The sequence below is a fragment of the Festucalex cinctus genome, chromosome 11 (assembly GCF_051991245.1).
Source record: "Festucalex cinctus isolate MCC-2025b chromosome 11, RoL_Fcin_1.0, whole genome shotgun sequence".
In the NCBI taxonomy this organism is placed as follows: Eukaryota; Metazoa; Chordata; class Actinopteri; order Syngnathiformes; family Syngnathidae; genus Festucalex; species Festucalex cinctus.
Genome location: NC_135421.1, coordinates 9,069,508 through 9,085,099, shown reverse-complemented (window position 1 = coordinate 9,085,099; position 15,592 = coordinate 9,069,508). Strand labels below are relative to the sequence as shown.

The 15,592-nt window shown below is 40.0% G+C and overlaps 1 protein-coding gene across 2 annotated transcripts in view; it reads right to left on the bottom strand.

Annotated features, from left to right (window-relative positions):
- Positions 1-15,592, bottom strand: part of raph1a (Ras association (RalGDS/AF-6) and pleckstrin homology domains 1a) — a 75,580-nt gene that overhangs the window by 12,310 nt on the left and 47,678 nt on the right. Inside the window, exons 7-12 of one of the 2 annotated variants that reach the window (XM_077536832.1) lie at positions 14,656-14,802; positions 14,358-14,531; positions 12,707-12,781; positions 2,800-2,877; positions 948-1,022; positions 641-725 (exon numbers count right to left, since the gene is read on the bottom strand). In XM_077536832.1, the coding sequence (XP_077392958.1) occupies positions 641-725; positions 948-1,022; positions 2,800-2,877; positions 12,707-12,781; positions 14,358-14,531; positions 14,656-14,802 (634 nt within the window). The remainder of the gene's footprint in view (positions 1-640; positions 726-947; positions 1,023-2,799; positions 2,878-12,706; positions 12,782-14,357; positions 14,532-14,655; positions 14,803-15,592) is intronic. The other variant, XM_077536833.1, reaches the window with a different exon arrangement.

Here is a 15,592-nt window from a genome sequence, read left to right as displayed (position 1 = left end):
GCCATCTGCTGGCCGTTTGTGTAATAACTACCATTTCTGCAACCGTTCTTTGCAGGTTAGAGGCTGCATCAAAGCCTTCCGTATGCTCTAGCATAAAAAAAAATAAAATAAATAAATAAAATAAAATAAAAAATGTAAAAATATGTCTTTGGGACACACACACACACACACACACAAATGTATTTATAAGTTATTGGGAGCAAATGAGTTAACATGGCGAGTTAACATGGCGTTGTGAATCGATGCTTTTATTATTATTATTTATTTATTTTATTTTTTTTTACATCGATGCAGATTTGTGACTTACAAAGAAGACAAAAAGTGGCTTACAATACATTGATATTAAATCAATTTTCGATGCATCGTTATATCCCTGTTCAAATGTTTATGGTACTGGGAGCAAATAATGATTAAAAAATAAGCGCCACTAAAACGGAACTATTAGTTGAACTTCTTTAAATCTATGAGACAAAAATGCCATCAAAATTGAGGAACGACTTTAGCCCATGTTGACAACATATAATTTCATTCTAAATTAAACTGACATTTTAATAGATAGACCAGTATAACTTATTTAGTTGGAAATTAAGAAGAAGAAGAAAAAAAATCAGGTGGTGGTGTTTTGTGTGCGTTTTATTACCCATTTGCAGTTCATTAATGGTTTCCACCAGTGACCAGTCTGGACTATAACCACAGTGAGACTTCTCCAGTAAACTGTCCAGAACCTGAAGTACAGGACATTATCCACTTATTCTGATCACATGAAAAGTAAGAAACTTCTATAAAAAAAATAAAAAAAAAAAAATAAAAAATAAAAATAAAATAAAAAAGAAATCCATAACTTACTATCATTGAACAGGACAAAATAATCACATAAAGGCTAGATGTCAATTATTCAAACTGATTCAATGCCATGCCCGCAGTAGTGATTTTAAAGGCAGTTGTACCTGTCTGACGGTTTGCCTCTCGTCCACCATCATGGTCTTTGAACTCTCGTCCGACAAATGAACACGGATCACCAACTGTGAAGACATACATCATCAGTCAATATTGTTATTATACTACTCTGGGGTGGGCCTTGACAAAATACTGATTATTGAAAAGAAAGTACAGTATTTGCCCACTTTTTTTTTTTTTTTTTTGCACATAGTGTATTACACTGCAGTGTTCCAGATCATTAAGCTAATTTAAACATCGAACAAATTCAACTCAATAAATAAAATGCAGATTTTAAATGAGGATTTCGTTAAGGGGAAACAAAATCCAAACCAATTTGCATCCTGAATCTAATGCTTCTGCCACTCTTGCCAGCAATAACTGAAATGTGTGATAACTGCTTTTGAGTTATTTTTGGCCCGTTCTTGTTTGTAGAATTGCATTAACTCAGTCACACTAGGAGGTTTTCAAGAATAAATGGCCCGTTTAAACTCATACTACATTAGTTAAAGTTTCTGGCATGTGCATTATGTGCAGATGCACAGGTCAGCCCACCAAATAAGCTTCATGAAATGGTTTTCTATTGCATACTATGGTCGCTGTAGAAAAGATGCAGGGTGGTGACTGGTGAGTAGATCGGTTTGTGTACTGTAACAGTTTCCCATGATCACATAACACTAGTCAACATACTTGGGGGTCGACGCTAGGCATGGTCCAATCAGAGTTAATCGAAGTCAAATTTATCAAATTAGTTGTTTTTTTTCCCCTTAATTTACTTATGGTGTAATATTTAAAACGCAGCCTTAAAGGTTTTATATTGGCTACAGTAGAAGCCATAATTCCCATGGGGAGACGTTATTTGCCGATGTTTCTGAGCAGGATCAACATATAGTACATGCAATGAAAGTATGAAACACATACAGGTAACAGAAGTTCATTTTGCATTTGTGTGTGTGATGTGTGTAGTAAATCCAGGCAGTTAATCCAGCATCGCTCTTCCTCTCTCTGTGGGATTGGGATTTCATTCGCAATGGTCATTATGCTGAGTGTTGTGTGTTCGCGCATGACCCCAGCTGTTATCGACCAGCTCTTTTCATTGTGGAGTATCACTGACCTGACCCACATAGCCTGGTCGGGTGGACACGTGCCAGAAACACGCACACACACAAAACACACGAACGCACAAACACAACATGGTGGCCTGACTTTTTGCCTCGCTCAAAACTTGGCATATAAACAGTTTGGCATTCCCAATTTCAACTATTTTTGATTTTTATTTTAACCTCTCCTCTATTATTTGCACAAAAACTCACCTATTCACTGTTTTAGTGCTTTGGCTACCGCAATTAAAACTGTGGCATCTTTGTGCCAAGGAAATACATTGATAAGTTAAGCTTCATTAACTCAACTCAACTCAACTTTATTTATATAGCGCTTTTAAACAGCCTGAGCTGTCACATAGCACTTTACAGAAACACAAAAAACTAACGTAACATAACATAAAGGGTGCCCAGTGGGATAGCACAGACATTCCCCCATTAGCAAACGTGCTGGTGCAGGCATGCCGCCGAATGGGCGCAATCGCCGGGCACATCTTGTTGCCAAGGAACTATGTTGATGTGAGTTGAATTTCATTTTTGACATTTTGTGGTTTCTATAAGCAATTATAAACACTTCAGAGTGGGTTGTCAATTATTCACTATTTTCATTATTTGTGGCAAGGCTTGGTCATTCTCATCCACAAACCGTGAGAGAATACGACATTTAAAACATAAAAATAAAGTCAGAGTATTTGGATTGTTATGTATTGCATTGTACAGATAGGTTTAACTAATGTGACCAGCAGGTGCAAAACAACCTTACCTTTTTCACCTGAGCCTCCTTTATTTTCTCCAGGGCGACCCTGATGTTGTCCGCCTTTAGTTTGGCAGCCTGCTCCTCCTGCATGCACGCACACACATCCATACACACAGGTTATAAACAAACAACTTTACTGTACACCTAAATGTCTTACGATTAGCTGTACTTTACCTGACTCTTCCAGCAGGAATTCATTGCTTTTGTCTGTTTTTGCTCAACGATTCTATGTCTGCGTTAGCATCCAAACATGCTGGAGAATCGAAGAATACCTTCAGATTTTCCAGTGCGTTTCAAAGTTTTGTAACAACAAAGACGATCGAGCATCGTCATGGTAGTACGGCGATTAGCGACTATGGGTCCTGGACGAGGGTTCATAAAGACGTTCGTTTAATTAAAAAAATAAATAAATAAATAATAATTTAAAAAAAGGATGACAGCACCGACACGTCAAAAAGCAGATCAAAACACGTACCGTCCCCCTTTATCAGGTTGTAGGCTAGCTAGTCGAACGACGGCTGGCGATGGACGCTGCTCAGACGGAAAGTATATGAAGGGAAAAATAAAATAAAAAAGCTACCTTATCTTGTCACATCTCTCTTCCGGACTAACGAGATGGAGGCAACGTGAGAGAGTGCAGATCGAGTGCAGGGGCAGATGCCGGTCGGTGGAGGAGGGGCAACGGTCACGCTGCCATCCTACTCTCCTGTGTTGTATTGCAACGTTCATGCTTGCAACCTCGACGTGGATTTGGCCAAAATTCGTTAATATCTTCGTTTAATTAATGTTTAGAATTGTGTGGAGCTGATTCCTCTACAACAGTGCTGGTTATTATTGTTTACGCTGCAAATATATAAATTCCAATTTCCTGAAAACGAAAAAAAAGTAGCCTATTTAACAAATACATAAACAGGGACGCACATAATTTTGGCGTCGTTCTAAAATAAGCACCAGAAATTGCTGTTTGTGCTGATTTATTTATTTTTTCTCCCTGACCCACCGACCTCATGAATGAATTTCAACTTGGGCAAAGCAGCGTCTGTCTGCACGTCACATCCAGCCCATCCAAAGTCAAAATAACATGTAACGTATGCACGCTTATATTTTAATGTGCAAGTATTGGTAGTGCAAGCGAACAAGAGAAGTGAACTGTCTTCAGTGTTGCCACATATTGCTCATGGTCACTGTATTTACTGACCATTCTAGCATCTATTTTTCAACAAATAGGGCCAAAGCCAACTGTGGTCCTCATTATAGCAAAACCTTATTTCTTGCACAGCGGAGGGAAGACAGAAATTGGCCCTGGTAATGATATGGAAGTCTAAAGCGGTAGCACGCACAGAATTAGAACCGTCCCTGGAGTCCAGGTGACCACACTGCACATGCACAACTTGCACAAGAATAAAGTGGGCACAGTCGGCAGAATGAAGGCAAGATGGCGGATCAAGACAAATTAATTCGGTCAGACTGTTTAGCTTATTAAAGTACAGTAGACATCAGATGCCAAGTAACTTGCTTTCTTCTCATTATACTAACTACACAAAAGCGTCCTATGTCATTATTGCAAGTTATGCTACATTTTTTTTTTTTTTTTTTACATAAAGTCCGCAGTGATGCGGACTCTCTATCGGTCCGTTGTGGTGAAGAAGGAGCTGAGCCAAAAGGCGAAGCTCTCGATTTACCAGTGGATCTACGTTCCAACCCTCACCTATGGTCACGAACTGTGGGTCGTGACCGAAAGAACAAGATCCCGGATACAAACGGCCGAAATGAGTTTCCTCCGCAGGGTGTCCGGGCTCTCCCTTAGAGATAAGGTGAGAAGCTCGGTCATCTGGGAGGGGCTCGGAGTCGAGCTGCTGCTCCTCCGCGTTGAGAGGAACCAGCTGAGGTGGCTCGGGCATCTGGTTCGGATGCCTCTTGGACGCCTCCCTGGGGAGGTGTTCCGGGCATGTCCCACCGGCAGGAGGCCCCGGGGATGACCCAGGACATGAAGGAGAGACTATGTCTCTCGGCTGGCCTGGGAACGCCTGGGGATCCCTCCGGATGAGCTGGTTGAAGTGGCTGGGGAGAGGGAGGTTTGGGTTTCCCTCCTAAAGCTGCTGCCCCCGCGACCCAACCCTGGATAAGTGGTAGTAGATGGATGGATGGATGGACATAGTGTTTTTTTGTTGTTGTTTTTTTGCATGTACAAGTCTTAGTACTACTGTGCACATTTTACAACTACTGCTAATACTGCATGATAAGAAGTATTATATTGTCAATGTGGGATAGATACCTCTGTCCAAAGTTGGTCAATTTCATTTTTTTCCCCCCACAAATCAATACTATTGGTTAGTGGCATGTGGTTCTGTTATTTTTAAAAGTTATGAACGAGCTCAAACATTTAAAATGCTTGCTGTGTTTGACGATGAAATGCCATTTTTGCCTTTCCTGAAAAGTGATTGTTTTGGAGAGGCAAAGATGCCATCTGCCGAGAGTGCTATGTAACAGTAGAAATACATGAAGCTATTATCTAAAACAAAATGTTTACATCATACTTGGTTTATCCCCAACACTTAATTCATTTCACATCACCGTTTCATTTAGGATATTTAGATGGGTTAGTGAAGCTAAGTGATGCCATTACATAGAGTAGTTCTACATGACTTTCTTACATAACAGAAGTATGGGGATTTAATTTGACAAGACCATTAGATTACATCAGCTATTTGCTGAAAACAATGACTGGGGATTATTTGCGACATACCTACTAAAAAAAAAACAGAGTAATTATAATGTGGATGAGTTAGTGAAATCTTTTTGAGATGTTAAAAATGGTAGTTGGGTAATAGTATTTTATTGCTCGATTAGCCAGCAAGTATTTTATGTTAGCGGAGTGTTTTTCAGTTTATTCCTATTGTAGCAGGCTTACTATTTTAATAGAACCTAAATAATACTGCATAAAAAGGATTAATTCATTAAATTGAGCAGTTTTCATCCTATTATTGTGTCATTGCAGCTTGCTACGCATAAGTTTTCCCCTCACTTTGGATGCACTTGACCTATATTAGCAATTGAGTTAAATTAGACTCGGATTGCTGCGTTGAAATCACAAGGCCCAAAGTTCCTTTTGAGCTGCCGAGAGAACACAGCAGCTGAGTGACGCAATTTGCATAGAGGCAGCACAAGTGGGACAGCATTTGTGTGTGTGTGTGTGTGTGTGTGTGTGTGTGTGAATACCACTAAATGGTGACGCAGCATAAATGACAGAACCAGTGCTGTATGATAAAACATACTTATACAGTTTTCTGCAAGCTCTAATGAGTGCAGATAATTACAATTTTAGCTTATTGAGAACTGCATGGAAAAAAACAACAACTGAATAATCTGCATTGAATACAACGGTCCTTAGTTGACCCAACGCACACAAAAAAAGAAACAAGGATCTAAATTTGAAACAAGTTTGGATAAAATCCAGATTAAAAAAAAAAAAAAAAAAAAAAAGCCAAGGTATAAATATGCTTAAATCTTGACATTTGCTCTACTTTCAGCAATTAAAACAGTAAATTATGACGTATTACCGGTAAGACCACAATAAAAATAAACAAACAAACCAACAAACAAATAAATAAATAAGTAGAGGTGTTATTCATGTCCAGTACAGTTCAAATTTAATTTGCAAGAAAAAAACTGATTTTGTCTCAACAATCTCATTATGAGACTCTTTGTTATGAGAATAGTCATAGTCCAAAACAAGTCCAATAAGTAATACTATGGATAACTTATACTGTAGTTGCAATATTACAATCACAAAAATCGTCTTTAAAAAAACCCGGTTTATGGCAAGGTTTTTTTTTTTTTTACGAGGTACTTGTTACATTACAAACATTAAATTTTTTTATGCAAATTATATTTTTGTACAAGCTATACAGTGCATCTGGAAAGTATTGACAGTGCTTCACTTTTTCCACATTTTATGTTACATCATCATTCCAAAATGGAATAAATTCAGGTTTTCCTCAAAATTCTACACACATCTCATAATAACAATGTTTGAGATTTTATTTTTTATTTTTTGCAACACGTACATAAGTATTTAGTCTTTGCCAACTTGAGTTTCCTAGCTCTTAATTGGAGTGCACCTGTGGTATATTCAGTTGATTAGACATCAACTGAAAAGGCACACACCTGTCTACATAATGTCGCACAGTTGGTAGTGCATGTCAGTGCACAATGCATGACACCAAAGGAGTTGTCTCCAGTACTCCAAAGCAGGTTTGTCTCGCCGCTAGACTATAGAGGTTCACATCTGGGGAAGGGTACAGAAAAAAATGATGCTGCTTTGAAGATCTGCATCATCCGGAAATGTAAAAAGTTCTGAACCAACAGGACTCTTCCTCGAGATGGACGCCCACCTATAGCCTTAGTCAGGGTGGTGGCCAAGAACCCGATGGCCAGAGTTCCAGTAGTCCTCTGTGGAGACAGAGAGACAACCTTCCAGAATAACAACCGTCTCTGCAGCACTCCACCAATCAGACCAATGGCCAGGCGGAAGTTTACTCTTTAGTAAAAGTGTCCATTGTAGCTTGCTTGAGTTTGCCAAAAGACACCTCTCAGACCAGGAGAAAGACAAAGATTGAATGAACTCTTTGGGCTGAATGCCAGGTGTCACCACTCATCACCTGACCAAGTGGCTTCAGGACAACTCCGTGAATGGCTGATTGGCCCAGCCACACTTGAAGACGATCGAACATCTCTGGGGAGATCATAAAATGGCTGACATTTCACACCCAACCTGAGTGAGCTTGAGAGGTGTTGCAAAGAGGAATCGGTAAAAAATACCCAAAGAAAGCATCAGTTTAAAAAAGACTTGAGTCTGTAATTAGGACCGAGTGAAGGCTGAGAATACATATGCAGATGTGATGTTAGATTTTTTTAAACAGCAAAAAAACAAAAAAGAATTCATTCTTTTGGGGATAAGGCTGTAATGTAACAACATGTGGAAAAAGTGAAATGCTGTAAATACCTTTCGGAAGCACTGTAAAGTGTCCAAACATGTTAAATTAGATTTGAACTCGATTCAAACGTGCTGGTTTATGCATCAGCCCTCTCTGTCCATCCAAAATATCTGGGCTGAGAAAGTATATCAAATACTAAACATATGAGTGCATATATAAATGTATAAGCCAGCACTGATTCTAACCTTTTAGTCAGATAGAGAAACACTAAAACAGGTTATTTTGGATCAATAAATCTGACTTAAAAGCCGGTAGCAGCTACTTGAAGGTAAATGGTTCTAAAAGTCTAACATTAATTTGACGCCATTTGAAGCTACTCGGCTCAGACAGATGTCTGGTGCCAGAATTACGCAGGCTCTAAAAATGAAAATAAAAAATAAATAAATAAATAAAAAATCAGGATCCATCAGTGATGAGGAAGTGGGTAGCTAACTTAGATCAGTGAGGCCAAAGTGATCATGTGAAGTAAACCACAAGATGGAGATCAGGTTGGGGAAGAGGACTTGACAGCCAAAGCTCAAAAGCCCAAAGGAGACGCCTGATGCCAGCCAACTGCTGTGTGCATGCACGTGTTTTCCTCTGATGGTCCCAGCAATCACTCCCCTCTGCTGCAAAGAGGATTATCGAGCTTCCGTGCACTCGGCCAACACACACTCACACAAACGGATGAAAAAAAAACCTTAACCTTCGCTATTAAGATGCCTGCAGCTTAGCTAGAGAGCAGCCGAGTGTCAAAACGATGCCAGAGACATTTATCTATTTTATCTAGAGAATTCCAAAAGATAAAAAAACTATGACAGGATAGCCAATGGGAGCAAGCCTGTTCACCCGGAGCACAACATCAATCTCGATCTGCTTTAAACAAAAACAATTAACTGGCAGCTTGTTCTTATGAACTGCATTGATCTGTGTTAGCAAGCACAGTGTTCATCTACTGAGCTCCATGACTGCAACTGGCCGACTCCCAAATAACATTACTGCTAAACAACTCAATCAGGCTGATGGACACACAAATGTCAACTGCATTCTTGTTACATTACTTTCTTTAAAAAGCATTTATCCCATTTTGATGGTTCAACCCATTGTGCATATAAGGAAACAAATTTTGCTTTCTTTCTGCTCATAAAACAGAACATGAAAAATATCATGACGTATGAATGTAGTCTGTCATGGTTGCTCAGTTCAATGTGGCTGAAGTCAATAATAGGTCAGCAACAACAACTGAATGCATAATGCAGTGAGCTGTATTTATCCACCAGATCCTCAAGGGTTCGCTCTCGTTTCAATAAATAATAATTCTAAATAATAACACTCCAGAAGGTGGTTTTTCAGTTCCTAAGATGTTTTCTCATATGTGAGACTTTGAATTCTTTAAGTTATTTGTTTAATCCAAACCATCTCATAATAGGGTGCAACAGCAACTTGAAGGCGATAGCAGACACAGAATCGGAGACATTGACTTACCTGGCATCGCCTCAGAGAAGACATTCAAAATAATTAACATGACAAACATTCTCCCAAACATTTTACTGATGAATGTGAGGCTTCCTTAAAGCACAATCACACAAGAACAAGAGATAGCTTTGCTCAAACACACACTAAAGAAACTTTTTAAGGTGATATTAGGAGCTGTTAACTCAAGGACAAGGGGGGAACTGCTGTGAGCAGTATGAGGAATGCCATCTTAATATACAATTTAAGATATACCATGATATTACTGTATTTCAATCCATGATCTCGTCCAATAATTTTTGCAGAGGAAGTTCAATACAGTGGAAGCTCTAGAGTTTGACACTCTAAATTTTTGGGTGCTTTACAGTATGTTTATTAGGGGTGGGAATCTCTGACATGAGGCCGATTCGATATGTATCTCGATACACAGGTTGCGATTCGATTGAAAAACGATTATCTTTCAGAACAGAACGGTTCGATATGGTTCGATTAAGTTTGGGAACGATACAATTTTCGATTCGATACAATTAATTTCAATATTCAAAACTTATAGTGACATTTGTTGTTTGTAAACATTAATCTTAAAACACCCCAAATTTTTACAGTATCTACAAATGTGTTAAAAAAGAACAACAACAATGTCTTCTATATTTTTATATATTGAATCAATTATTTAAATGGACCGCAACAAAGGGCTGGGCGATATGACTGAAAAATGTATCAGTTTAAATATTTATTAGTCGTTATTGACAGTTATAATTGTTTTTTTGTTTTTGTTTTTTTTAATTCAAAATCAGGATCAGGAAAACAAATAATTAAATTTGAAATATAAATATTTAACCTTTAAAAAGACACCAACACAATTAAACAGAATATGTCCACATTGTGAAGTATTTCAGAAACATAAATTTAAGACATGAAATAAACCTACCGTCCAGCCAAAAGAAATATGAAGCCACCTTATGGAACAATAAATCTATCAAACACATTTGAACCACTTAATATATCCAAAAATATTTCCAAAAGTGCCCTTCCCTTTTTATCAACAATTTTTGTTTTTAACAATTTTTGTTTTTCTTTGCCATCACATTCATTTTTGGTTAATGTATGACATCTTTTTTTGTTTTTTTAATCTGAGACACGATGATGACCACGGAATCACTACTGTTTATATTTTGTTTTTTGGGCTGTCGTTCATTTTGAGTTTGATGACGTAATCGCGGGCACGTCTCAAGCCTAATTTATGCCTCCACGTTTGCTCTCGCGTCGATGAGCGCCGTCGATCACATGATCGACGCGAGCCATGAATTGAAAGCCTAACCCCGGGTTTTCACCGGTTGCGGTTGCGGTGCGGTTGCGGTGCGGTCCGGCGACGCAAGCAATTAGATTCCATTCATTCGAATGGTGCAGTTTACACCGCTTGCGGGTGCGTTGCGTGTCGACTGCGGGCCTTCCGCAAGGATAGACCTATTTTCTATTTTTGCCGGACGCCGCAGCGGTAGGCCTCCGGCAAATGGCAAGCTAGCACAAAACACATCGAGCGGGACAGGAAGACCGAGGCAGTTTCAAAATAAATTTCCGGTTACCTTTCAGAATAAAACACTTGCCAGCTCCTATTTCGCAAGTTTTTCAGCAAAACGTGACGTGGGCGTCGCCGGGCCATGTGCTCATTCACGGTTTAGACACCAGCGAACATGGACGAGGAGAGGTTTATATTGGAGGTGGAAAACCACAAAATAATATATGACACGGCACATCCTTTTTATAAGGACTGTAATGTATTGTGAGTTTGATGTTCGCGATTGCTTGTTGTGCCCGTCTCGCTTGCCGTACTGAGCGGCAGCCGGACGCGGAAGACAGAAATAAAGAGTGGACCCGCACTGACCCGACTCTCGTTATTAATATACTTTACAAGGACAACCAAAAAAGGATGCTGCATGGAATCTCATAGCAGAAGAAGAAGAAAAGGTTCAATCAAAAGAAGTCCACCTCTCTTTCTGCTTCTCTGTTGAGCACAGACTTTCTGTATGTTTGTCGTTGTGAAATGCCACATGATCGCGCGCACGCGGTCCCGCGAGACACGTTGGGAAGTGGGCGGCGACGGAGCTGCCGGACCGCAGCTGTGCGGAGCCGGTGTGGATTGACAAAAAAATTGACCCGTCCGGAGCACGCAGTCAAGACGCACCGCACCGCAACCGCATCCGGTGAAAACCCGGGGTTATTTATGCCTCCACGTTTGCTCTCGCGTCGATGAGCGCCGTCGATCACATGATCGACGCGAGCCATGAATTTTAAGTGCTGCGTCGCTCGTGGCCGGCCGACGTGCACACGTCGCCAATCCTTGGACGCACGTCGATGGCGGGGCGTCACTCGCTTCTGATTGGTCCGTTCGATGGCGTTTTTTCTTTTTTTTCTCTCTCTCTCTCCCCGCCCCCCGCCCAGATAGTTTCCGTGAAGGCAACTGGCGGCGCAAATCGACTTCCCTGCTCGGAGACCACGGCTGTGCATGTGGATATGTGCCTGGGACGAGAGGCGGAAAACAACAACAACAAAAAATAAAAAATGAAAAACTGTGTTCGCTAAGTGCACGGCTGTTGTGTTTTGGCGAGTTTACGGCCGACACCGGTGCAAATTGGCAATAATTAATTGCCATGGTGATGAACTTACTCTCCCCCCGGCTTTGTTTCGTGTTTCTGAATTAAATTGAACTTCCTGAATGCGTCATAAAATGCAGAGGAATCGCCACTCTGTGGCGGCCCAGCCATAGCGACAGCGGGACTTGGTGTGAAACTCCAGCAGACACCGATGTGTATTGTGATGTGTATTGCGCACAAGTCGGAAGGCAAACGCACGAGCGGAGCAACGCCGTAACCTCCCCGTGCGAGCCTGTCGCAGAAGCATACTGAGGCCTTTAGGCTTCACTCGCAACCGATTCACAGCAACGCGATATCCGGTCCACAGCTTTACAAGCAATGTATCAAAGGATTTCCGGCGGATTGTGTATCGGTTGACAAGTCTGCTACCGATACGGCCGTTTAGCTCCCCTTGACGACCGATGGTTCGGTCGAATCGTTTTTTTGTCCCACCCCTAATGTTTATACAGTTGTGCAAAATATCTGAGGTTGAACCACTCCACATAAAATGTAAATAAGAGCATATGAGACAACAAGGGGCGCTAAAGTTAATATCTATTTGGGTTTGAGCTTTAGCATGTAGCATTTCTTGTAGCATTACAATGGATTGCAATTACCCAATTTGTGTGATTGCACTTCTACAAGTCTCGCCTTTGGAATGCACACAAACCAAATTCCTTTTGAAATCATAGAAAAGGAGAGGAAATAAACATGCAAAGAGGCAAAAACTCTAGAAGCAAAATTACAACTGAAACGACATGCAAAAGACAGCAAGGCCAGAATAGACAGGGAAAGGAGAGCATGCAGTGAGGAATAGAAGGTGGGGGTCACCTTGGTCAGCAGGTGTGAAGGTTTCCCTGCCATGTTTCTCAGAATCAGAGAGGTTTCCCTGTCCAGATAGGAGTGCTTGAAGGAGACAGACAGACAGACATAGAGACAGACGAGACGGAATCCTGGTGAATGAATGTGGCGTCTTGCTTTAGCAGGAAGCTGTGTGGTGAAGCAGCAGACTACGGCAAAAGCAAGGAAACCTGGGGGGGGGGAATACTGCACATACATACACACTACACTACATGTATCAACTATTCTCATAATGAAAAGCTGCAGGAAACCACACAAGTATTTGATGTTTTAAACCTCAAGACGGGGTCACTGGAAAGACTTTACACAACTACAATTGATGACAATAACAGTAATAATAATTGTGGGAATGCTGAAGCATTCCCACATACTTTGTGATACATTGTTATTTTTATTCTCCACACTTTTTTGCCGCCTAACAAATCCCACATAATACTTCCAATTTACATTGTTCAAATTTCAACTAGCTTAAAAAAATTCACGCCTCCCGGGGTATATATCGTCTGATTCCACATTACGTACAGTATTTGCACAATTTAACATTTAATATCAACTTTTCCCCCCCATTCATTTTCAAAGGGACAGTCATTGAACTTTTTCTAAGTATCACTTCCCACGCCCACTTCCACTTATCATCAATACCAGGTATCTAATATTGCTCGGTGGCACAGTTGGTAAAACGTATTGTCCAGTAACAAGGAGGTTATAATTTAATAATTTATCTCTCAATGTGCTTTCAGCATTCACATGCAATTTCTCCAGAAATTGCACTTAGTCTAGTTATAACAGCAACACTACTACTACTACTACTACTACTACTACTACTACTACAAATAATAATAATAATAATAATAATAATAATAATAATAACAATAATAATAATAACAATAATAATAATAATAATAATAATAACCAAAAAAAACAAAACAAAACAAAAAGTATTTAAAAAAATATAAACAACTGTATAGTATACTAAATACACATTTTGTATTTTTGGTCTGTCTCATTTTTCTAAATCTAGTGTGCTTCATCTCTAGAAATCATTTTATCGAGAGCATTAGCATACTCCACTAATATTTAGGTCATTCGCATACACAAACGATAGAGCGCGCGTGTGTGTGACGAACTGTGCGTGCATGTGTGTTGTCCGCCCTAAGGTTGCGCAACATAACGGGCTTAAACTTTAAATATCTCAACAAGGCTGTGTACAGGCAAGGACTATGAGAATCCTACCCGAAAGATATTTTTGTATGGCGAGTATTAATGATGGTTCTGGATAATATCGCTATGTTTGTCATCTACTGACTGGACCATCCCAATATCCCAGTGAGCAGTTTGATGATTATCTACTGAGGTTGGCTTATTAAAACAAGAATTTGAATGCAGATTTATTTCAATCAGAACATGCACTTCCTGGATAATGATTCCCGCCTTTAACTGTGTGTATGATTTTAGCTGATACGTCATATATAATCTCTTTAAAATGAAAACAGGTTCAAGTTTAATCCTGAGAAGACAACAGGTGCCTACAGTAGTACATTATTGGGATGCAATGAGCTAAAATAACACTGAGGTCAAATGTCGGCATGGGTCAAACTTTGTCGGTAAAGTGGCCGTTTACCTCCGTGCTGTCCCGACTCCGGCAGGTGCCATTGGTTGGGTGTGGGGCAGGAAGACCGTCAGAATTGCTGGCATGGACAACGTTGTCCAAGGACTCCATCGAGGAGGCCGAGTTGACAGACGTTCCTGAGGCTGATGCGACGGAGGAGCGTGAAGAGTGGATGACAGATCGCACCTACAAGGAATTTACTCGGCATCATTACTAGGAGTAGGAATGACATCATCCATTAAGTGATCATTGAGAATTCCTTTGATACATGCTATATAAGGAAGGAATCATTAGCATGAGTCACGCTTACCTCATGCTCACTGACGGTGCCAACCGATCCCGTGCGCCGATGCTGCCGCTGACTGGACGCTGGGCGCCGCACCGAGGCCGAAGTGGAAGTCGAGCCGAGCGAGTGGGAGGAGCTTTGACGGGCAGCTTCGTCCATGCTCATTGATGCCTGATGGGAAGGCAGAGATGGAAAATAATCTTGATGTCTCACCGGAGGCATCTCAGTAAGCATGAGTGAACATGACTTAGTGGATAGTAATTAATTTTATAATCAAGCGGACAAATAAACTAATCTGCTTAATGAGTTTGGGCTTGCTCTTGTGACTGACACCAGGGATAAATGTTGTCTTTCTCAGAGGTAGCCATCTTGAAATTCCTGTCCAGTATTGTCTTAAATGCATCTTGAAAGCACTTGAATTATTCTTTGTACTATGCGGCATACAGTAGATGCAGAGAAAGCAGTATACAAATTGTGATCATGAACCTCTAATTGTTTACAGCATTTTCTATTATACATTTACATTGCTGTCTATACATTACAATATGGATCAGAAGTAGATTAAACTGGGTTTGACATTTCAGGCTGCATACACTTCATGAGTGATTTTTTTTCCCATTCAATTAGAATTCTGAATAAAGAAATGGTTTATTTCAATTACAATGAATACATTAATAAGTAATATGGGTATACCACAGAAAAGTAAAAGAAAAAAGTAGATACATAGTTAAATTATGTACCTTCTGCCATTTAATAAAATACCATTTATTTCTTTTGCTTGACACTATACGTCACTAGAATAGATAGTTGAATATAATAGACATATTATTTGTAGTAAATAAATATGAATATTTTCTGAAATTGAATCCTGTGGCACACCTGGTGAGCTCTCATTACACTAATGTGCCACAGCACACTGGTTGGGAATCACTGAGTCCAAATCCTGATTTTACTTCCTCAG